Source organism: Sus scrofa, chromosome 1, assembly GCF_054392235.1.
Source record: "Sus scrofa isolate SSC_HxYL_T2T_F1_AM1 chromosome 1, Sscrofa_HxYL_maternal_Yorkshire_Landrace_v2.0, whole genome shotgun sequence".
NCBI lineage: Eukaryota > Metazoa > Chordata > Mammalia > Artiodactyla > Suidae > Sus > Sus scrofa.
In genome coordinates this window covers 125,526,179-125,552,129 of record NC_139383.1, presented here as the reverse complement: position 1 = coordinate 125,552,129, position 25,951 = coordinate 125,526,179, and the positions used below count along the sequence as shown (strand labels likewise).

At 37.5% G+C, this 25,951-nt stretch overlaps 1 protein-coding gene across 4 annotated transcripts in view; it reads right to left on the bottom strand.

Moving 5' to 3' along the window:
- PRTG (protogenin) overlaps positions 1–25,951 on the bottom strand; it is a 145,193-nt gene that overhangs the window by 50,360 nt on the left and 68,882 nt on the right. For 3 of the 4 annotated variants that reach the window (XM_001928492.7, XM_084969586.1, XM_084969579.1), the window contains exons 9-11: positions 25,561–25,725; positions 21,359–21,664; positions 19,832–20,020 (exon numbers count right to left, since the gene is read on the bottom strand). In XM_001928492.7, the coding sequence (XP_001928527.2) occupies positions 19,832–20,020; positions 21,359–21,664; positions 25,561–25,725 (660 nt within the window). The remainder of the gene's footprint in view (positions 1–19,831; positions 20,021–21,358; positions 21,665–25,560; positions 25,726–25,951) is intronic. The other variant, XM_021094927.2, reaches the window with a different exon arrangement.

Sequence of the window (25,951 nt, the reverse complement as noted above, 5' to 3'; positions counted from 1 at the left end):
GGATTCAAAGAAATGGAAAAATATTCCATGCTCCTGGACTGGAAAAATTACTATCATTAAAATGGCCACACTACCCAAAGCAATCTAAGCTTCAATGCAATCCCAAATTACCCATGACATTTTCACAGAACTAGAACAAGCATTCTAAAATTTACATGGAACGATGAAAGACCTAGAATTGCCAAAACAATCTTGAGGAACAAAAACCAAGCAGGAGGTCTAACTCTCCCAGACTTCAGACAGTATTACAAAGCTACAGTAATCAAGACAGTATGTTACTGGTACCAAAACAGACATACAGACCAAAGGAACAGAACAGAGAACCCAGAAATAAACCCAGACATCTAAGGTCAATTAATCTTCGACAAGGGATGGAAGAGTATAAAATGGGAAAAAAACAGTCTCTTCAGCAAGTGACGCTAGGAAAACTGGATAGCTGTGTTTAGGTCTATGAAAGTAGAACACACCCTCACACACCATGCACAAAAATAAATGTGAAATAGCTTAAAGACTTAAATGTAAGATAAGATACCATAAATCTCCTGAAAGAGAACATATGCATACATATGCTTTCTTAGGTCAGTCTCCCAAAGCAACAGAAACAAAAAGAAAAAGAAACTAAAGGGACCTAATCAAACTTAAAAGCTTTTGCACAGCAAAGGAAACCCTAAAAAAAAACAAACAAAAGACAATGGGAGAAAATAGTGTCAAATGATGCAACCAACAAGGGCTTAATCTCCAAAATATACAAACAACTCATAGAATTCAACAGCAAAAAAACCCCAAACAACCCAATAGAAAAATGGGAGTTCCCATTGTCTGGAGTTTCTGTTGTGGCTCAGTGTTAATGACCCCAACTAGTATCCATGAGGATGCATGTTTGATCCCTGGCCTTGCTAAGTGGATTAAGGATCTGGTATTGCTAGGAGCTGTGGTGTAGGTCATAGATTCAGCTTGGATCCGGCATTGCTGTGGCTGTGGTGTAGGCCAGCAGCTGCAGCTTTGATTTGACCCCTAGCCTGGGACCCTCCATATGCCTCAGGTACAGCTCTAAAAAGAAAAAAAAATTCTCTTATAAAATGGGCAGAAGACCTGAATAGCCATTTCTCCAAAGAAGACATACAGATGGCCAACACACACATGAAAAAATGCTCAGCATCACTAATTATTAGAGAAATGCAAATCAAAACTACGATGAGGTACCACTCACACTGGTCACAATGGCCATCATGAGTAAGACTACAAATAACAAACGCTGGAGAGGGTGCAGAGAAAAAGGAACTCTCCTACACTGGTGGGAATGTAAACTGGTACAACCACTATGGAAAACAGTATTGAGGTACCTCAGAAAACTGCATATAGAACTACCATATGACCCAGCAATCCCACTCCTGGGCATATGAAGACAAAACTTTCACTGAAAAAGATACATATACCTCTATGCTCACTGCAGCACTATTCACAATTGCCAAGACATGGAAACAAAGTAAATGTCTATGGACAGATGAAGGGGTTAAGAAGATGTGGTACATACATACAATGGAAAATTACTCAGTGACAAAAAGCAAACAAACAAACAAAAAAAACAGCAAAATAATGCCATTTGCAGCAACATGGATGCAACTAGAGACTCCCATACTAACTGAAGTAAGTCAGAAAGAAAAGGACAAATACCATACAATATCACTTTTACTAATATATGGCACAAATGAACCTATCTACAGAAAAGTAACAAACTAATGGACATGGAGAACAGACTTGTGGTTGCCAAGGGGGAGGGAGTGGGATGGACTAGGAGTTTGGGTTTAGTAGATGCAAACTACTGCATTTGGAGTGGATAAGCAATGAGATTCTGCTGGATAGCATAGGGAACTCTATCTAATAACTTTTTTTTTTTTTTTTTTTTTTTTTTTTTGTCTTTTCTAGGGCCAACCCGTGGCATTTGGAGGTTCCCAGGCTTGGGGTCTAATCGGAGCTGTAGCCGCCAGCCTATGTCACAGACACAGCAACACGGGATCCAAGCCAGGTCTGCGACCTACACCACAGCTCACAGCAACGCCGAATCCTTAACCCAGTGAGTGAGGCCAGGGATTAAACCTGCAACCTCATGATTCCTAGTCAGATTCATTAACCACTGAGCCACCTCGGGAACTCCTCCTATCTAATCACTTGTGATGGAACATGATAGAAGATGATATGAGAAAAAAAAAAGTATATATATATGTGTATGACTGGGTCACTGCTGTACAGCAGAAATTGACAGAACATTGTAAATCAAGTATATTAAATTTTTTTTACATTAATAAGATATACATTACTGTTTTTTCTCATTATGACCATATATATGTTTGTTACAGAAAATTTATTAAACATGGACAAGCCAAAAGAAAGAACAAAATATCCTTAAAGCCAGTACCCACAACTAAGCATTGTGAACAATAGTTTATACGTTTTTTCATTTCTGTTCCTATCCATACGTGCACATACTCAGTATTTTTTGTATTTTATAACCTGCTTTTTTCACTTAACATACTATGGACAACTATTTATATTATATATTCTTCTGAAACATTCCCTCTAATGTCTACATTTATTTAAATTGTATGGCTGTACCACAGTTTATTAAATCTTTGTAGCTGAATATTTTAGTTTTCTCTAGCTTTTCACAATTATAATCCTGTACACTAGAGTGAACATCCTTGTGGTTAAAGGTTTGTGCATGTTCATTATTACCTTCTTATGACTGGTTCTATTAATGGAGTTGTTGGATAAAACGAGTATGTATATTGCTCTCACCTCCTTCTGGTGTTGCCTAATTATCCATAGAAAAGCTGTGTATCAATTTACACGACCACTATGTAAATGAATCATTACTAACACTGGACTTTAAATTTCTAATATTACCTATTTCTTTCTTTTTTCTTTTTTTTTTTTTTTTTTTTTTTTTTGGCCACCCCATGGCACATGGAGTTCCTTGGCCAGGGATCAGATCTGAGCTACAGTTGTGATCTATGCTGCAATTGTGGCAATGCCGCTGGATCCCCAACCCACTGTTCAGGCCAGGGATGGAACCTGAGTCCCAGCATTCTAGGGACACCACCCATCTCGATGCTCCACAGCAGGAACTCCTACCTATTTCTTTTTTATTTCACTGAATTTTGTGTTTCTATATTGCATTACTATAAATCTTTTTAGAAGGAAGCAAGAGGTATATAAATTTGGAATAATGACTCTAGTTAGATATATTTACACAATCCGCCAGGGAAGATATATAAACTATGATAATCAGACAAAATGTGGTGCCTACTGTCTGCACAGGTTTCCTAGTTGCTGTTTACATCGTGGCATGCTGAGAAAGCTAAGATACCATTTTCACCTTCAGCTGAAGCAACTCAACAGAGTCACTCATCTTGGCTAATTCAAGAAGCCTCCACTTACATAGAGCAGCCTACATTCTGGGATGTTACTCAAAGTCTTTGAAGAGTTCAAACATCAAAATGCAAGGAAAAAAAAGTACAATTTCAATCAACTCTATCAGGATTATGTTATCACAGCAGCTTATCCAAATCAACTGCTAAATCAAGTTAAGACACGAAAATATGGAGTTTCTGTCCTGGCTGCAGTGGAAACAAATCCAACTAGGAACCAACAGGTTGCAGGTTAGATCCTTGGCCTCACTCAGTGGGTTCAGAATCTGGCATTGCTGTGAGCTATGGTGTAGGTCACAGATGTGGCTCAGATCCTGCATTGCTGTGGCTGTGGGGTAGGCTCTGATTAGACCCCTAGCCTGGGAACCTCCATGTGCCTCGAGTGTTGCCCTTTAAAAAAAAAAAAAAAAAAGAAATGTAACAGTACTTTGCTTGCATTGATGATTAGTCTATGATTACAGTTTATGCCATGCCTTCTTTCAATCTTTCATTATCCCATAAGGGTCTTTCACCTAGTTAACTTCTATTATCCTTCAGATCTCAATTCATTATCCCAGGAAAACCAACCTCAACCCTCTACTCAGAATCTATACAGCGTCCCCTACAACTTATAACTCTCTATGTCTTATATCTTTCTATGCTTACCAAAGTTTGCAATTGAAAAAATCTGCAATTATAATTTATGTGGTGATTTGATTAATGTCTATTTCCCCTTCTAGACTGTAAAGCTTTGTAACCGGGGTAGTTTATGTATAAATAACCAACTGTATTTTAGAATAGTCATTTCCAAATTTGTTTATTTCACCTCCACTGATCATTTTTTTTACTACCATGCATATTTATTACTCATTATGTAACTTTATAAATGTACATTTTTTGTGACTGTCCTTTTATGTACATTACGAAACAAACATAAACAAATATTTTTAAAGGTTAAGATAAAAAATATTTTCCTCCAGTAATGCCTGTTTTGTAACTTCCTTCCACCTCTCCGAGTATATAATTAGTACAAAGCTTAACATTTGCATTAACTAAGTTTTTGTAAGAACAAACTTACAAAACAAAACCTCCAGTATAATAACAGCTAGGCAGCAAATGTTTTTTTCTATCCACTCTGAAGTTTCTTTCATGTGCTAATGTGGTTATTTAAAAAACCTCCTCTCCTTTAACTTACTTAGATCTTTAAAGACCTCACACATCTAAAGATTCTTTACATTCATCAGAAACTTCCAGAGTGGTCTGAGGTTGACATGCAGTATGATTAATGGACAGTATTGATTTAATTTCCTACAACAAGAGTTTTCTTTTCTGTAAGGAAAACTGTTGTTCACAATTCATGTCAAGCATTTTACCATGGTTACAGATTCTTAAAAACAGGAAGAAGTAAAAGCCTACTGAAGTTTTTCGTTCATTGATAAAAATACCACTGGAAAGTTCTGGCCTATAAAACAATCAAGAGCTGATCAATACCTATGAGCATCTTCCTAATACCAAGGAAACATGACTTTTATTTGTTATATTTTAATGAGGCTTTATTAGTACATGTAGAAAGTAAGCAGAAAATAAAACCTTAAAATAAATTTAAATACAAATATGAAGTGCAGGAATGGGATATTTTAAGAGAGAGATACATAAAGTCAAGGATTCAGTATAAAGTCCTTAGTTAAATAATTATTAAATAAATGTGAATATCATTAAACTATTACAGTGTCTATTAATTTGAAGACCTTAATTTGAAATGTTATTTACACTTTTTCTGAAGACAAACAGTGGGACTAATCTTGTCCTCATATACTTTTTATATCTGATATCTGAAGAAAACATATGAAGAGAAACAACTGGTGATTCCCATTCTTACCCATATCTTAAAGTGCCTGCTTTTTTTTTTTTTTTTTTTTTTTTTTTTTTTTAAGTTTTCTGTTGTTTTGCTTTCCCTAAAGAAAAGACCTTTCAAGTGGAAATTTAGTTTGCTGGAACAGCAGGAAGGGATATTTGCTGAGAGTGAAGGAAACAGGGAAAGACACTTGCCTCTGGCATCTCTCACTCTAAACACTCCAACATCAGCCCCCCAAACCCAAGTGACATCAGACTCAAAACTGGAAACACATCACAACTGGTATTTCACTTTACAGGCTGGTTAAATAAAAACACAGCCACTTGAAATAATGGAACTTCCTTATCCTGCTTATTTTTCCCATCTCCACAGGGGTCTCACTTTTTTTAGGGTTCTTTTCAGTCAGGCATGAGGAGTGAGGCTCCAAAAGTACTGTAAATCTTTACCTAGCGCCAAAGGTCAAAGGGTTATCTGTGCTATGCAGTTAGGATAGACGGATTTCTTTATTCTTTTCTTTCTTTCTCCTTTTTTAAAGGAAAACCAAACATATGCATATGAAACACAGCAAGCTAATTTAGATACTAAAAAAGTTCCTCTTCTACAGACCAAATGGGTTCTCAAGAAAACTACTAAACATTAACTTTTTAGGCATTTTATATATTAAAAAAACAATAGATGCAACTTAGTCTCCCTCCCCACCCACCATTGCCTCCATCAAAACTTGCCACACAGCTGCTAAATTAGTAAAACAACTTCAAACCTACAAAAGTGATGACCATTTAGGCAAATGCATCAACCTCCTTCTTGGAAAAAAAACCAACTATATGTATCTTTTTTAAAAAAGGAGTAGGTTTTTTTGGTTCACAAATTACACCTCATTTAATAACAAGACAGATGTTTTTCACAGAGCTTTTCATGTTTTAGAGCATTTTGAAAGGTGATGACTATTCAAGAACAAGAATATAAAAAGTCCAGGAAAAACTATCAAAATTCTTTTTTCCTATTACTTTTTTGGGTTTGATATGGAAAGTTGAACCATAATTTTTTTTAAAGACGGAGAAAAATATTTAAGAAAATATAAGCACTTACTGCTGCCTTCCTTTTCTCTCGCTAAATTATTTTTTTAATTGGAAATAAATTTGTCAGGTATAATACCCATAGGGTACCAGTGATATAACTGTGATACAATACAAAATATAGCACAAGAGTAAAAGGCATTTATTCTTTCAGGGGACACTGTGATTTTAATGCTCTTTATAATCCTCCGAATTTAAGAGGAAACAATACAAACTATAATAGTACAGGCTACTGCATTCAACTGAGTTACACAAAAAGTCAGAAAAAGGCTTTCAAATAATGATGAGTACAAAATATCTTCTGTGATGTGCTACAAGGTACAGTTTGGAATTTGCCAGCTATATTTCTCTCATAATGATTTGCCTGCTCCCTTTTGCTTCTTTCTTATTCAACATTCCTCTATCTTTTGTAAAGTAAAAGAAACTGATAAATGTTTAGAATTGCACCAAAGTATATAAATATGACCTTATCTATATGGGAAGAATATGGAAACAATTTCAGTTTCCTGAGGTCTATGGAGATGATTTGTTTTTAAAGATATCAATGAAAGTTACAATTCAGAAAATGAGAACGTTCAAAGTTTCACACAGTAAGAGAAATTTCAGTTAGATCTGTTGGATGTGCTCCATGTTCATGAAAATGACCTAATATCTTTTATTTTACAATTATGCTGACAAGGGTTTCTTTCTGCTCAAGTCTTTGCTAGTTCTTCAAGGTAGCTAAGACAGAAAAATGCTGGGTCACTTGCAGCAGCACAGCATCAGTGTACAGCCTTAACTCCAACCTGCACATCAATAATTTACCATCCAGATCTTCCCAAATCTAAACGCACATATTAAGTTACTAGAGACATCTCTACCACAACATTAACCTTTTCTTTTTTTAATGCTTACAGAACCTTTATTTAGAGTCCTAAATAGATAAACCAATTGTAGTGTATTCACACACGGGAAGACTATTCAGTGATCAAAAAGAACAAACTGCAAATAGACAAAGAAAACAGAAGACTCAAAAATCAATGTTGAGGGAGTTCCTCTTGTGGCTCAGCAGTAACAAACCTGACTAGTATCCATGAGGATGCAGGTTCGAACCTTGGGCTCACTCAGGGGTAAGAATCCAGCACTGCTGTGAGCTGCAGTGTAGTTCGCAAATGCAGCTTGGATCTGGCATTGCTGTTGTGGCTGTGATGTAGGCCAGCAGCTGCAGCTATGATCTGACCCCTAGCCTGGGAACTTCCATATGTCGTACCTGTGTCCCTAAAAAGCAAATAATACCAAACAAAACAAAATTAATGTTGAATAAAATTAAGCAGTCAAAAAGAGTACTTACTACACAATTCTACTCACATAATATTCCTTTTTTTTTTTTTTTTAATGGCTGCACACGCAGCATACGGAAATTCCCAGGCCAGGGAATGAATCCAAGCTGCACAGCTGCAGTAAATATGGATTCTTTAAACCACTGCGCTGGGCTGGGGATTGAATCTGCAGCTCTGCAGCCACCTGAGATGCTGCAGTCAGATTCTTGACCTATTGTGCCATAGAAGAACTCCCTTTTTTCATTTTTTAAAGTTGTACTGAAGTACAGTTGATTTACAATGTTATGATAATTTCTGCTATACAACAAAGGGATTCAGTCATACATATACACATATCCATTCCCTTTCAGATTCTTTTCCCACATAGGTTGTCACAGAATATTGGGTACAGTTCCCTGTGCTATACAGCAGGCCCCGACTGGCCATCCATTCCATGGTATTACAGTATGCATAGGCCAATTCCACCTGTCCCCTTTGGTAACCATAAGTTTGTTTCCAAAGTCTGTGAGTCTGTTTCTGTTCTGCATAAATTTGCATTTCTGTAATGGCTAATGATGTTCAGCATCTTTTCATAGGCTCCTTAGATGTACATAATCTCTATATATCAAAGTCTCCAATCAGACCCATATGTAATAAGTCAAGTTCTAAGCACTCCCAGAAGGTCACGTCTGCCTTCTCTCCAGTGAACTACTGTCTTAGTTTATACCTACCTTATTATTTTAGATTATTTCAACACCCATTTTATTGATGTCCTATCTTCAGTAGCTCCTCACCCTGGCCCATGCTCACTGCATTCTCTAAACCTTTCCTCTACAATATCATCTTATCACTTACTTGTCTAAACAAGCCAGGACACTTTCTCTTAAAAACTTCTGAAAGCTCTGCACTACTTACAATATAAGACAAAGACTAAATAATTTCTCAAGGTACCCAGTGTCCTTAAAACAAGGACCCTATTTAACACTCTGGCCCCTTTTTAACTCTATGGTTTGGTCTCTACTGCTCTTACCTTGCAACTTCTTTTTTAGCAATAGCAAACCAGTAAGGCTACTTCTTTTAATCTTTTTGGTTTTGCACATTTTAAGCTCCTTTGGTTAGAGTGATTTTCCTCCATTTCTCTACCGGGAAAACCATTTTTCATCAGGCAATAAAATTAGTCATTTATCCCCTGTGCTTCCAGAACACTCTGACTATACCTCAATTTTACCTATCATCATATTGTTCCTATAGGTCCCCCAGGCTGAACTTAAACACTTCAGAGATAGTCATGCCATCTTAACGTTAAGGCTCCTTGCGCCCAATATAGGGCCTGGTAGACTATGTGCACTGAATCAATATATATTACTTTTTAAATTTAAAAGGAATGCAAATTAATGGAGAACATACACATATAAACTTCTGAGAAAAATACGAATTGAATCAACCCTAAAAGGAGAAATTTTGCATTTCTAATCGGCACTGTCTTCTAGGTAATGTCTTCGTGAGGCATTAGAAGAAATTACAGAAGTCAAAACTGCATTTTGTGCAGATGGTTTCAGTTTTGCAATTAATTAGCTGGTAATTAATTTACACTAATTTAATGGTAACTGCAGCCCATTATCAGCAATTTCTAAATGGAGTTCATCTGATTTGCAACGCCAAAAAGCTTCTGTGTTACAAGCCTTCTAGTAGGGCCCAAGAGAACAGCCCCAGGAATGCATAGGAGCCTCTTTATCTAAGACCTATTGAGTTCCATATAACACTGTCTTCACTGTAGTCACACAGTACTAATGAAGGCTTTATAAACAGTGCTGTGGCTCCATGGCAAAGCTCAATGATAGCATCTGAGAGGGTTAAAAAATATTCTCCTTTTGGGTGACTACTAAATGCTCCTGGCTTCATGCTGTGGATTCAAAGAAAAGTTTTGTGTTACAGGTTTATGAAATCCATGGCTATGTTTCCTTTATTTCTTTGATCATTTAAAAACACAGAATTTAATTAACTTGGCAATATCACAGTTACCTAAAATGAGAAGGCCAAATCAAGAATAATTAGGCTTTCTCGGGAGACAGGATATGTCATTAGATTTACGACTGGGTGCCTCCTGAGAGTTAATTCAACCAAAATGAAGGATAAATTAAAACACTTTAACTAACACAGTTACAGAACTGGCTTAAAGAAAGGGATAAGGTCCAAATATCTTTCCCTTACATGTTAAAATAATGTGTTTTTTCCTTCAGATATGGGATCTTACCTAATACTTTGTAAATAATTTTTGAAGAGGATCTGGCACAGTGAAATTTCCAAATTTGTTTATTTGGTGGATAATATATTATACAGTGATCGTAATCCCTAAAAGTTGACCATAAAGTAATTTAAAACAACAGAATAAGCTGTTTTCTGAAGAAATTTTAATTTATTGTTTGTGTACATGGAAACTGCCATGTACAGCAGGGACGGCAGCAAACCTGGAGTATAGACTTTTATAACATCTCTGAACCAGAAACTGAAAAGGAAGCTCACAGAAATGACTCTTTCAAGGAAGAAGCTGTTCTGAGCTGCTTTGTGTCTAACCTCTTTATATGATATTCTACACACACGGCAACAGAAAGACATCAATAAAGATAAATTCAAAAAGGCCCCTTGCTTGCATGAAATTCACTCCATGTCTTCACACTGCCCTCAAGATAAAGCCCCAATTCCCTCATGTTCCTTACCAGGTGCCGGCCTCTTGCCAAGGGCCTCTCCGGCTTTGTGCTGGTCAGAGTAACCCTGTGGTTGCTCCAGAACATGGTCTCCCTTACCTCCTGGCTATCCCACATAAATTTCACCAGTCCCTAAATATTTCCTGGGTTCTGCCATTCCCTCTTTGCAGAGGTAGAATTACCCTAAAGCTATGAAGTTTAAGTTTCAGAGTCCTTTCCTTGCATGGGGTCTATTAAAGATCCTGTAACTACAGTGTATTTTTTTATTATTTTATTTTATCATATTTTATCGGGTCCTTGCATAACTTCTATTTGCCCCTGCCCCAGGGCCTGGCTGATCCTACTCTTCCGTTAGGTCTCAAAATACACATAATTCACAGGCTTCTGCCAAATGCCGTAACAACAATTTGACATCCACTATCGAAGAATTCATCTCACTTTATTTTAGTTGTAATGATTTGTCTTCCTTTTAAGTCCCTCAAATGTTATGCCCAATGTAGGGACTACAATAGTGAGCCTGGTAAATATCTGAGGATGAAAGAACGAATCTGTGATTGAGTACTTAGTAGCAAGCAAAATACAGGAACAAAGGGCCCAAACCAGAAGATTATACCCAAAAGCCTGTGATTCATCTACTCCTTGGATGTTTGGGAGAAAGGTACTAACTGAATGATGATACCCATGAAAGGCCATGTTTTTCTCCATGTGTAAGCTGAGACACATAGGGAAATGTGACTAGAAACAAGATAAACAATAAAAAAAATGCAACAAACATGGATTAAAGGAAGGTTTAGTACTAACAAAAATGAAAACTGGAATTGGCCTAACAATTAAGAAAGTCATCAACATAGGAACCTAGAAGGCATGAAAACAATTTTTTTTTTAATTTTATTTTTTGCTTTTTAGGGCCGCACCCACAGCATATGGAAGTTTCCAGGCAAGGGGCTGAACTGGAGCTATGGCTGCCAGCCTATGTCACAGCCACAGCCATGCGGGATCCAAGCTGCATCTGCGACCTACACCACAGCTCACAGCAACACCAGATCCCCAACCCACTGAGCAAGACCAGGGATCGAACTGCATTCTCATGGATACTAGTCGGATTTGTTTCTGCCGTGCCACAACCAGAACTCCACAAAAACAAATTTATGAAAAGTTTCCAATAAGAATAACAAACTAGAATTAAACATTGATAAGTTATAAAGATTAACACTAGCTATAGGAAAACTATTACTAGGTCATCTAGACCAGTGTTTCCATACTGCGCATACTAATCACCCTGTAATTTATTAAAATGGAGACTCTGACTCAGTAAGTCTGGAGAATGGATGGGGAAACCTGAAATTCAGCATTTAAATACAATTCAAGATTATGCTCCTGATTCTGGGACGACATTTTAAAGAGCAAGGATATCAGGACTACATCTGGAATTTGCAAACTGTAGTAATACAGCCTACTGCCTCTGGATCACCTTCCAGCTAAAAATGATTTTTCTATTTTTGAATGGTTAGAAAAAATTTTAAACAATATTTTGCGACAGATCAAAATTACATGAAACTCAAATTTCAGTCTCCATAAATAAAGCTTTATTGGAACATAGCCAAAACTCACGCACTGATATATTTTCTATGCTGTTTTGTACAGCACTGAAAGAGGTGGACACCTGTGAAAGACATCATATGGCTCCCTATACTGTATTAGTCTGCTTAGGCTGCCAGGACAAAATATCATACACTGAGGGTCCAAGATCAAGGTCTGGAAGGGGTCTGTTTTTAATGAGTGCTCTCTTCCTGGCTTGTAGACAGTTACCTTCTCAGTACTTCACATCGTGGAGACAGAGTTCTGGTATCTCTTCCTTTTCTTCTTCTTCTTCTTCTTCTTCTTTTTTTTTTTTTTTTTTCCTTTTAGGGCCACACCTGCAGCACATGGAAGTCCCTGGGCTAGGGGTTGAATCATAGCTACAGCTATCAGCCTACCCCACAACACCACCCAATCCAAGCCACATCTGCCACCTCTGTCACAGCTTGCAGCAATGCCGGATCCTTAACCCACTGAGTGAGGCTAGGGATCGAATCTGCATCCTCATGGATACTAGTTGGGTTGTTAACCTGCTGAGCCACGACGGGAACACCTCTTCCTTTTCTGATGAGGGCATCAGCCCTGTTGGATTAGAGCCCTACCCATATGACCTCATTTAATAGTTATCACTCCCTCAACTTCAAATACAGTCACATTAACAGTTTGGGCGTCAACATATGAATTTGGTGGGAACATTAACATTCAGTTCATAACACCCACAAGTCTCAAGATATTTACTATCTGAAATATTACAGAAAAAGTTGGCCTGCCCCTGGTCCAGACCCTTGCTTCTCAAAGTGGGAAGAAATACAAAAATTTCAGGCCTCACCCAGACCTACTAAATTTTAATGCAGTCCCTGGGTAAATTCATTAAAGCTCAAGAAGTATCTAATATCTAATGATTATGGTAAGTTACAAGGAGAAAAAAAATTTTTAAACACACATTTCCATGCTTTATTTTAAAAACAACTACAAGAGCTAACATTTGTTGAGGACTTACACTGCAATTTACTAGGCACTTTACATGTATTCAGTCATTTAATCTTCCTACATTCTAAAATAGCTATTATTATCATTATCCCTATCTAAAAGATTAGGCAAACAACCAGGGTTTAATTTGTCAATAAACTGTTGAGCTTGTAAGTTAAACCTAGGCAGCAGACATGAAATTTAGCCAACTGATGTTTTTCTTTTAACTGTCAATGCCATGAGCCTCCTATAATAGAGCATTGTAAATGATGTACCACAGGAGTGACTGATACCACAAGGGGTCCCAAGAGGATTCTCCGGAGAGTTAAAACTTAAAAGCTGAGCAAGATTTTCACATAAATGGCAGGAAGAGATACATCTCTAACTTTGTCCAGAAAGTATCAAAAATATTTTAGAATGGAAGATAAACCTTTCCCCCAAGAAAAAGAATTTAAGGAAAGACAAACAGATGGTTAACTGTAACTTTCGTATAGTTTTTAGTTTCATTAACCTGCACACATTTTGTCCTTAAATAGAGATAGATGCAAATTGCCAAATGAAAATCTTTTCTTTTTTTATTGTCTTCATGTAACAGTATTTGTTTTTTTGTAATGGGAATTTTAGAAACGGATCCTCCACTTCTTCTGAGGTATTAGGGGTTTTTTCATTTTTTTTTTTTTTCCGGCCACATCCACAGCATATAGAAGTTCCTGGGCCAGGGATCATATCCAAGCCACATCTGCCACCTACACCACAGCTGTGGCAATGCTGGATCCTTAATGGAAGTTCCCAGGCTAGGGGTCGAATCAGAGCTGCAGATGGCAGCCTATGCCACGGCCACAGCAATGCCGGATCTGAGCCACATCTGTGACCAACACCACAGTTTGTGGCAACTCTAAATCCTTAACCCACTGAGTGGGGCCAGGGATCAAACCCACATCCTCATGGATACAAGTCGGGTTTGTTACCACTGAGCCACAATGGGAATTCCTGGTATTGTTTTTTCAAATTTTTAAATTCTGAAGCTCTAAATTGTGATTTGAATATCAATCATATTTGGCATTGTTGGATAATGCAGAGAAGAAAATATTCAAAAATTTTTGCTCTCTTGCTAAATTAAGAAAAAATAGTTCAGTATTCCCTAAAGTTTAAGTTTCAACATGTTTTGTCTCAATAACAGATTAAATACAACATAAGAAATGGTTAACTTATTTCTACTATACAACTTGGTGACCAAGTTACACATACATGTATGCATTTTTTTTCTCCCATTATCATGCTCCATCATAAGTGTCTAGACATAGTTCCCAATGCTATACAGCAGGATCTCATTGCTAATCAATTCCAAAAGCAACAATTTAAAAAAAATTTTTTTAATTTAAAAAAATAAAAAAGAAATTTTAAATGGACTCACAAAAAGAAAAAAAAGAAAAGAAAAGAAAGAAATGGTTAACCTAAAAGATATTTAACAGTGAAGGAGTTCTGTTGTGGTACTGGCAGAAACTAATCTGACTAGGAAACACAAGGTTGCGGGTTTCACCCCTGGCCTTGCTCAGTGGGTTAAGGATCCAGGGTTGCCGTCGGCTGTGGTGTAGGTCAGAGACAAAGCTCAGATCTGGCATTGGTGTGGGCTGCGGCATAGGCCAGCAGTTGTAGCTCTGATTAGATCCCTACCCTGGGAACCTCCATATGCCGTGAGGGCAGCCTAAAAAAGCAAAAAAGCAAACAAACAAAAAAACAGTGAAGGAAATGAAATACAGTATTTTTAAACTGTTTCTTTCATTACAATGTGTACCCAAAGTCAGTTTTATGACCTACATAGTATATAGTTTCCAAAATCATCCCTTTAAGAAGTCTACTGACTTCAGTTAAACGAACTTATTTTGTAATTATTTGAAAGAAAAGAATAAAAGAGTGTAATCGGATCCTGTTCAGAGCAATTATTTCTATAAAAAGTGAATATTAACTGTGGTAAAGCATGGGAAGAACTGGAGAAAGGCAAAAAATATGAGGTTATGTCCCCAAAGATCTCGCCTGTGGTAAATGACAGCAATAACATTATTGGAATTTTTACACCAATGGTCTATTAACAAATAAATGCAGAAACCAGTGCTGCTTTATGAAGTCAAAACTAATCTGGACAGTATGCTTCACAATATTTATATTTTGACTATACATTACTTTAACACAGAAGAATGCTGACATCTGTAATGATACAGATAATTCAACTATAGTCAGTATCAAGGCACTAGATCATCTGAAATGAATTTATAAGCCAGAAGTCAGTATGGGTCCACTTGAAATCATTCACCATTAGGAAGATTTTGTTATAAAATATCATGTATTTTTTTTTTTTTACTCCATCTCAAGTGAGGCAGTCAGAAAGTTCAGAGCAACCACATTTTGAGGATTTTAACCTGTAGCATGCTTCCAAAGACTCTGAGTGTTATCTAAGGCTCCCTTGTGTAAGAAGGATGAGAGCAGTCTCTGAAAAGACGCAGGCTTGCTATACAACTCGACTTCCATATTTCGTAAAGTGAGTGATTCTAATGCTCTTCAAAACAAAATCGCTATTATAGTAAGGTTCACAATGAACCCTCTCTGACCGAACTGGTCTCCTTTATGTCCCCAAATCTTGTTCTGCCTTGACTGAAGGAAAGATTACAACTTCCTCTAGCCATGTCAATTTGGCTCACCAGTGGTCGTGCTCTATTTTCGTTCATGAGACATGTAACCACACAAGTGAATCCTAGTCTGCTATGCTGAAGGATAATGCCCAGAGATCTGACAAAGTTTTACCATGACTCCACACAAACTGACTAAGGGACTCTAAAATTACATTACTAACCAGGGACCGTTTCTTTAGAGTCCCACTCCCAGCAGTAAATGAGTTTACTAACTTTAGATTTCTCAAAAAAGATCTGTGAGTTCCGAAGGTATGATTTTAAATATTTTGGATCTTTTCAATTGGTGCTAAATAGCCTGCTATTAATCATGCCTGCTGTGAAATTTAATAGCACAATTCTTTGGCAAAACAGAAGCTAAAGATTATCTAATATCAGTGTCCTAAATGCTAAACTAACAACAGGACTATCTAAAGAATCCCCCCTTTCCCTCTATGCTACAAAGACAAAACAATTAAGAGAGGTTTCTGACATCAGCTTATTAAAACAGTCCTTTTATGACTAGAAACTTCAGAATTTGAAGCCACTTTCTCAAATAAACAGTTAAAAAAAAGAGGAACAAATTATTACAATTTAGTCTATTATGTGGGAATAGCAGTGTGCTATTGATTTTGCTTCAGTTTATTGTGTGATGAATGTAGCAAACATTTAAAAATTCCATTTAATTTATAATTAAGACTACTTGATAAGAAAATAAAAAATAAAGATTATAATTAAGACTGCTTGATAAGAAAAAATAAATAAAAATTCCATTTAAAACTGAACTAAACATTGAAAGTGCCAAAAAAAGTGAAAATAATCATTACAAAGATTCAAAATCTTAAAGAATACCACAAACCACAATTTAGACCAAATCACATAAACAGTAAATCAAGCCTAATGCTTTTTATCCAACTGCCCCAAAGTAAACTACCTCTAATAAAACCAAACTATACATTTTAAAACCATTAAACTAGAACAAACCAGCAACATCAAATATATCCACTACTCTGCCAATATTTATATTACACTGATAAAGACACAAGAATCTTTTTAGCCACTTAAACAAAACATTCTACTTCTCAGGGAATGGAGCTTTAAGGCTCTAGAGTAAAATGTTCTAAAATAACTTTCATTATTAAGTAGAATTAAATTTACTTAATCAGAAATTTGGGAGAAAATTGGACAAATAAGCTAATTTAATCTTCTGGTTTAATCCCTCTTGTTTTAGGCAGCAGCCACATCTGTTACCATCTTTTTATGCAGTGCCATAATGCCTCACTTAAAAAAATAATTTAAAAAGCTTGTTATGTATTGAAAGATAGGAATTCATTCACCTATTTCTTTCTTTCAGAAACAAAGAACTGTACTAAGGAGAATGTGTCCCAATAACATACTTTTTTTAATTGAAAACTTAATTACCGGAAGTGAAAACAAAATGGATGTGTATTAGGGCATCATAAAGGGGTGTAGCATGAAAATGAAATTTTGAGACATCAGTTTGCTACCCAAATTGACATCGAATCAGCAAACAGAAGCATTTAAATTTCATTTCCAAGCCCACTTAGTAAATCTAGTTCCGGTGAGAGTATCTTTAATGTGCAAAAGCTCAGTAAAAGCAAGTATTCACCATGTAAGACACAGATAGGGTTTCCTTAACCTACTGCCCTCTAGACACATCACTCTCTGTTAAACAGGCAGCTACTGCCAGATGCTCTCTCTAAAAATGGTCACAGATGGTCAGTTGTCCACTTAACAGAACATAGTGCTCCCTCCCTACAGCCAAAAGTAAGGAGGAAAGGAGTGAGAGATGTTAACACTTGCCTGCTTTGTGGGTTAAATTCATTTGCTTATGATAAACTTGGCTAAGCCCCAAGAGTGGCTTTCCAAAAAAGAAAGACAAGACCTGAGGGCTCGCAGAATTAGAAGGCATCTTAAAGGTGATCTAGTCAACAGCTGTGGAAGGCATGAATCCACACAACTATGTCCCAGCCAGCCAGCTGATCCAGCCCTGCCTAGGCAACTCCAAGGGTACAGAACCTGCCTTCCAACAAGAAAGCCCTACAGCTGTGAGTTCTCTGCTAGCCTGCACTGTAATCACTCCAACCACTCAGTCTAAATCCAGTCAGGAAAGGTGGGCTATTTTAATAGATGGGGTATGGTGATATAACAAAATCATTCCCTACTTTGATGCATTACAAAATGAACTGAGTTACTCCCAAATGGCATATGCAAAGGATTTTACAACATAAAATCACAGGCGGTAACTGCAGGCAATTTGTTTTTAAAATATAGGAGGAAATAAAGATTTATAGTATTACAAGCTATTATTCAGACATGATAAAAGATTTCAATAAAGATCAACAGGTATTTTTTATGTACATATACCATCTATAGAGAAATGTTATAGTTTAAGTAATTGATGAAGTTTTAATAAAATGTTTCACTAAGCTTTTCACAAGTAGAACATTATTTTTTTCTGAATAAATTATTCATCTGTTTAGAATAAGCTACTTCTGTGTTCAGAAAGAGTGCCCTAGGAATCTATTGTTCTGTATCTTCAATATATTTATACTTCCTTATTAGTGAAGAAATTGGAAATACTGAGTTTGATGTATGATTTTTCATCAACAATTATCCTAAATTTCTTACCTGATACTGACTAAAATTTTCTTGATTAAATGATGTACATATGGAAAGGGAGGGCAGACTGAGAATGGCTAGAAATAAATGTTGCTGAATGGTTGACATCAGGTTGGGCTAATGTCATCTGGGTATCAACAGCTTAAAGAAGGTCACTCTGGAACATATGTATATGTAACTTCTCCTAGTCCTTTATAAAGCTATGTGACAGAGATCAACAATGAAACTTATTTAACATCATACAGATTCAATTAAAGTCTGACCCAACAAGATCACAAGCAAAAGGCCATCTGGAAAACTACTGCAAAGAAGTGGAAGATGGGATTCTGTGTCCCCGAGCCTGAAAACAGATTCCCACTGCAGTTTCTTACTGCAGAGGCCCTGGGTCTAATGCCGCTCTCACAGCATGTGCCATAAGGCCAGTGAAGCAGTCCCAGGTGGGACCACTGGGACTCTTTCCTTCCTGCACTCCCAAGGGTAGTCTGTGACAGGGAAAGCCAGCATGCTTGTAAATTTCCAGTATGTGCAGAAGGTCCTGTAACAATTCAGTAGGAACTGAGTTGGTGACTGATCATAAAGTTGCTGCTTTGTAAGAAAGGGTAAATGATAAATCTACTCATGGGCAACAAATAGCTAGGTGTGCATTCTACACTTCGAGTGTCTGTTTATATGTGTGTGTTTATTGTAGTTATAAGTGTCTTTACTTTCTACTAAATATGTTTACATCATGAAATTCTTTCACTCTGTGAGGACAGGATGAATAGGTAATAAAAATGTCTTTTGGAACTCTGGTGAATCCAAACACAAAATTAAATGCTTTTTCTTTAGTGTTTCTGGGTTAGGGCTCTATAAAATAAATATTTACAGTTATATGGCTCATATATAAGGTCATTATCTTGTACATAATCTATTTTACACATACTTTACACATGCAAAATAATATACCTCCATAGAACTCTCAGGCAATTTCTAAGTTAAATTATTGTGTTAGTTAATCATTTGGTGATATTCCTAATTTTACATTTCTAGTCTACATCCACCATAGAGTCACAGGAACTAATCAGGATTTCACTCTACCAGAAGTAAACTTCAGAAAGAGGAGTTCCCGTCGTGGCGCAGTGGTTAACGAATCCGACTAGGAACCATGAGGTTGCGGGTTCAGTCCCTGCCCTTGCTCAGTGGGTTAAGGATCTGGCGTTGCCGTGATCTGTGGTGTAGGTTGCAGACGCGGCTCGGATCCCGCATTGCTGTGGCTCTGGCGTAGGCCGATGGCTACAGCTCCAATTCGACCCCTAGCCTGGGAACCTCCATATGCCGTGGGAGCGGCCCAAGAAATAGCAAAAAACAAAAAGACAAAAAAAAAAAAAGAAAAAAGAAAGAAAAGCAGATGCCCAAAGGTGGGGAGAAGATAGAAAGATACAAGTATTTGACATTGTGCTGATGCAGTCACAATGGTGAGTCAAAGACCATTCACTGAGGTCAGTAGTGGAATAGACACAATGATATAGTAAAGTCAATTCTTTTTTTTTTTTTTTTTTCTCATTAAGTCAATTCTTCTGCCTTATCTCCAAAAACTCTTTTCCCAATTGGTCAGAGAGTAAGGAAAAAAATGAAGAGCATAGCACAGATTCACTCACCTAAGCCACTGAGAGTGTAGAGAAGGTCAGTGGTATCTAAGAAAATGGGTCCGTTCTCCTGCTGCCCTTCTTCTTTATAGTACAGCTTATAGCCCTGAATGGTTGCTGTGTCCTCAGCATCTTGCTGCCACTTCACAGAAATGGTGGTACAGTTCAGAGGCTCCAAATGTAACTCTGGAGACCTAGGGGCTAGAAAAATTCACCAGAAAAGTATGTATAAGAAACCTGTAATTCACATGAAAACAAAGGGTGGTGTAGATCTCTCAGTTCTAAACTGACAGCTGTAAAAAAGTTCAATTGCAAAAATTATACTTTACCTTGATTTTCAAAATTCCACAATGGTATTAAACTTTCAGACAGAATTAAAAACATAAAATACTACCTAAAAACTAAGGTCTATAAATAAGAACAAAATTGTATTGTAGATTTTAAGTTCTCTCAAAGAAGCAGTATGTGTTTCCCAATTTTGACCATCCAATATACCTGTGTGATAGAACGGGCATTATTACTAATCAATGAACAACAAAAAGCCTAGTCATGTTACATTCCAAATCAGTAAAAGAGGAAGGTCTAGCACTTTCTAGTACTATGGGCTTTCTATTAAATTGATGATTAAAAAACATATATGTGTGGGTTTGGGACTGGCATATGCACACTATGGTATATGGAATGATTGGCCAACTGACATCTGCCGTCTAGCACAGGGAACTCTACCCAATATTCTGTGATAATCTATATGGGAAAAGAGTCTGAAAGAGAATGGTTATGTGTGTGTATATATAACTGAATCACTTTGTTGTACAGTAGAAATTATCACAACATTGTAAATCAACTATACTTCAATAAAACTTTAAAAAATGAAACAACACGGAGTTCCCATCATGGCTCAGGGGTTAACAAACCCGATTAGCATCCATGAAGATTTGAGTTTGATCCCTGGCCTTGCTCAGTGGGTTAAGGAGCTGGTGTTGCCATGAGCTGTGGTGTAGGTCGAAGCTCAGATCTGGCCTTGCTGTGGCTCTGGCATAGGCTGGCAGCTACAGCTCCAATTCAACCCCTAGCCTAGGACCCTCCATATGCTGCAGGTTTGGCCCTAAAAAGACAAAAAAAAAAAAAGAAAGAAAGAAAGAAAGAAAGAAAGAAAGAAAGAAAGAAAGAAAGGAAGGAAGGAAGGAAGGAAGGAAGGAAGGAAGAAAGAAAGAAAGAAAGAAAGAAAGAAAAGGAAAAATATAGCAATGATATAAATTAGGTATCTATTAGTACATAACTTTGGGTAATTTAATTCAATTTGGAACTATCTATGAAGGATCTGCTAAGCAAATACACAGAAACCCAAAGTTTCACACGCTAATGAGCTATACTCAAGAAAAATGAGCAACTACTCAAGAAGTTTAAAATTTCTTTCAATAAAGCCCATGAGCTATGAAATATTTTAATTCCTAAGATAAAATTTTTAAATATTAAAATAACATAAGTAAGAAAAAAAGGAAGAATATTGTGTGATTCTTCCTCAGTAGCCAACTTTACCTCTTAGGCTTGTAGCTTTGGGTGTCCTGTGGGAGGTCCATACTGAAGCCTCTCCCAGCCCCACTCTGGTGGCAGCTGTAATCCGCACCAGGTAAACACTATCCGGTTTCAGGCCCTCCAAGAGGTGCTCATGTGTGGTCCCCGGGAGCTCCAGGACTTGGATGGAATTCTCGGTACTCAGGCGGAAGGACAGACGGTAGAGTACCACCTGGCCCCGCCGGTACCTGGCTGGGATGGGCAGCCAGGAGATGAGAATGTCGGTGGGGCTTCGACTGGTCAAACTAATTTCAGGAGGTCTCAGGGGAACTAGTCATACAAGAAAAACAGGTTGCTTACAAATACTGAGAATCAAAATTATCAATTGGCCCACCCATCTTAACTGAATGATCTTAACAGCAACACATCACATGATAAGAGAGAGATACTTTCGGCCCTAGTTGGGGCTTTCAATTACCCAGAGGACAAACCAGAGACAAGAATGGAAAATAATGAGGGAGGATCTGACACAGAGAACCAAAGAAAGCAAGGTTTTCATCACTGCTGCTCTGACTGTTTCATTGTTGTCTTGGATGAATATGAGCTTACTGGACATTCATACAAAATATGAGAAGTATGAGAATACTTCTCAAATTATCCTACCAAAATGCCTTAAAATGAGGAAGAGAGAATTATACAAAATGGAGCTTATTTAGGGCACCAGATTTATCACGTGACAAATAATTTGAAATGGGAGTTCCCATTGTGGCTCAGTAAGTTAAGGACCCGATCAACTCTCTGTGAGGATGTGGGTTCAATACCTGCCCTTACTCATTGGGTTAAAGACTGGGTGCTGCTGGAAGCTGCAGTGTAGGTCACAGATGCAACTCAGATGTGGTGTTACTGTGGTTGTGGCATAGGCCTGCAGCTGCAGCTCCAATTCAACCCCTAGTCTGGGAATTTCCATATGTGGCAGGTGTGGCCCTACAAAGAAAAAAATAATAATTTGAAGTGTATAAGTTGTGTCCTAAAAATTAGTGTGAATTGTGTATTCCCAATTATAATATGTGGTGCTTAATACAAAAACAATTTTTTTCCTGTTAAAAATATGAATACAATTGGCACTCCAGGAAAATGAGGCAAGCAAACTGGGAGGCAGTCTAATATTAAGAGTTAAGATGGGCTCTGGAGTTGCTTCTGTGTGTCTGAATCCTTGTTATATCAATTACTACTCTGTGTGGTCTTTGTCAAAATAATTTCTCCATGTCTAGGTTCATCATGTACAAAACAGCAATGAAAATAATAGCCTCTTCTACAGTCTATCCTATCTCAAGTAATGGTATTTATCTGTCCAAGACAAAACGTTGGTGTCTTCCTTGATCCTCCATTCACTCTCCACATTCTCTCCTGGGGCTCTATGACTTGCACTGCCACCCCTGTGGTCCCTGCCACCATCACCCTCAGCCTGCATTACTGCAATAGCCTCCTAAGAGATTTCCCTGCCTCTGCCCTCATCTCCACCATCTAGTCTCAATGCACTCACTGTTAAATTGCAAGTCAGATCTTGTTTCTCCTCTACTCAAAAGAGCTCTCATTTCACTCAAAGTCAAAGCCAGAGTCATCACTGTGGCTCCCTACAATGCACTGTCTCCTTATACAGTTGGTTCCTCATTCATTCTTCGCCCCATCTCCTATTTTCTGCTTGTCCCCTCCACTCCAGCCATGCTTGTGCTTCTGGTCCTCAGCAATTTCCATCTCCTCTGGCTGGAATGCATGTCCCCCAGTCACCTGCCTACCAGCTCCCTCTTTTCCATGTCCTCCAGGTCTTCAAATGCTACTTACTACGTGAGGTATCTCAGGCTAAAATTCTATTCCCTTTCCCTGCTTTTTCCTTTTCTCAACATCTAACTGACTACTTATCTTATTTACTCTTCCTCTACCCCCTTTCCCTCTATAGAAAGTAAGCACCCCAAGGTCAGGGATAATTTTTCATCTCTTTCATTCACTACTAAATATTGAGTAACACCTAATAGGAACTCATAATTATTTGTTGAATGAATCATAGGTAGAAAAGGGAAAATCATTTCTGAGATCTTCCTATGTATGAACTCATGAATTCTCACAAAAATCCAATGAAGAAAGCACCATTATCATGTCTACTTTATAGCTGAGGAAATAGAAACAAAAAAGTCAAATCACTTGCTCAAGGTCGCACAGCTTTAAATGAAGAAATACACCTAGAGCCTGCATTTTTAACCCCTACACTCTACTACCTCTTATATAATAAGCACATCTGCAGGCCAGAGATTGAATTCGAGCTGCTGCGATCTATGCCGCAGCTGTGGCAACACCAGATCCTTTACCCACTGTGCTGAGCCAGGGATTGAACCCGAGCTTCCACAGTCACTCAAGCCACTGCAGTCGGATTCTTAACTCACTCTGCCACAGCAGGAACTCCAAGGGAAGGTTTTTAAAATGGGCAGTGGTAAACACTCTACAAGTGTTATATCTGCTGTGCACTCTAGCAGACCCACGCATCTCAGTCTGAGAAGCAAAGGTTGAGGAGATGGGGCAATACTGATGTAGAAAATTAAAAGCAGTGTCAGAAGTCTGTACGCTCTTCAGAAAACAAAGTGAAACTTTTTTAAACAAACAAACAAACAAAAAACAGAATAAAGAAAGGTTGAAAGAAGAAAAACCTTGAAATCAGAACTTAAGTGGAACGGGCAAGCTTTAACAAGGAGCTTGCTATGCTTAGATATATTTTCTTCAAGGTTAGAGGGGGGAGTACACCTCATACACCAAATAAGCCCCCAAAACAACAACAACATATACCAGCCCATGTTTCACCTTAGATGTGCATGTCATTTATATCTAAGTGATATAATGTAATGAGATAACTAGAGAGGTTATGATTCACTCTAAAATGGAGCAGACTCAAACAAAAATTGAAATATGAAATTCAGCATCCAAATCAGTGGTAATTCTTTCATTCAGTAAAACTGATGGATAAACATGCACATAACTGGCATTATCCAGACATAAGAGATCTGGGACCAAATAAACAAAGAAAAAGATTTGGGAATCTTTTTTTTTTTTTTTTTTTTTTTGTCTTTTTGTCTTTTCTAGGGCCACACCTTGTGGCATACGGAGGTTCCCAGGCTAGCGGTCTAATTGGAGCTGCAGGCGCCAGCCACAGCCACAGCCACAGCAACATGGGATCCGAGCCGAGTCTTCGACCTACACCACAGCTCATGGCAATGCCAGATCCTTAACCCACTAAGCGAGGCCAGGGATCGAACCCGCAACCTCATGGTTCCTAGTTGGATTCGTTAACCACTGAGCCACAACGGGAACTCCAGATTCGGGAATCTTCTATATAAAATGTTTGGAAAAGTAAAGGTAGACCATTTCTTGAGGATGAGAAAACATCTGTAAAAGGACAGTGGTGTAGTTCAGTATATGTTAAAATAATTCCCCTTTTCACACTGCAGAGTAACAAAAAAAAGGGGGGCCATGGAGAGCTCTTGAAGAGAGAGATGAAGAATCAGAGGAGGAGAATCGGTTCTCTAGGACTCTTTGAATGAACAGAACTTCCCACCTTTACAAGAGCCAATGGAGGCCAGCCCTCAAAAGGACTGCAACTCAGTTTCCGGCCCATGGTCAGGTAACACACAGAACAATACTTTCCTCCTTAAGCTGAATAAGCACAATGTATCTAAAAATAAACTAACAGTTATTTGATTGTATAAGAATTTTTTTTAACTGATAGGTACTAAATTTCATAAACTCCCAGTTTCAGAAATCCAGTGCCTTTGACCTCCAGTCATTACATACACTCAATTGCAAATGTCATTGTATTTATTCATGCCTAAGGCATCTTACATTTTGTTCTACTCAGTTAAAAAAAAAAACAAAAAACAAAAGAAAGCCCTGCAATGTATTTACAATTTAAACGAGAAACACAATGACAATACAAGGATTTTCTTATTAAAATTGGTGTTATGAATTATAAATGAAAGGGCTCTTTATCTTAGCATATTATTACCAAAAATTGAGAGTAAGACTTGAAAAGGGAAATTAGCCTGCTGATTATCAGTCACATCTGTTTTTTTTTTTTAACCAAAACCAGGATATTTTCCCTAATTTAAAAACCAATTATTCAATGAAAATGATAAAACATATTAATGTTCATACTTAAATGATCAAGAAGCACATTTTCTTACCATCCTCTAAAGTGTTCTGTGTCACATGGTCAGACATCTGGCTGGCTCCCATTGGCATATATGCCACAATGTAGAAAGTATAATTGCTGGCAGGTTCTAAATCATCAATAATATAATGAGTTGTGTCATTTCCAATGACTACTTGATACTCTTCATTATTTAAACCTAGATTAAACAATGTTTAAAAGTTATGTATATTCAAAATAAAATTAACAAGACCATTACCATTTTCTCTCACTAGGAAACACTGGTCCTTGGATCTCTGTTACCTTTTGCAACTCTTTGAAAAATGTGAATAAGGAGTTCTTTATTTTCTAAAAGTAAGCAAGCATGTCTTGTTACAAATTGCTAGTCTGGGAGTTCCTGCTGTGGCGTGGCAGAAATGAATCTG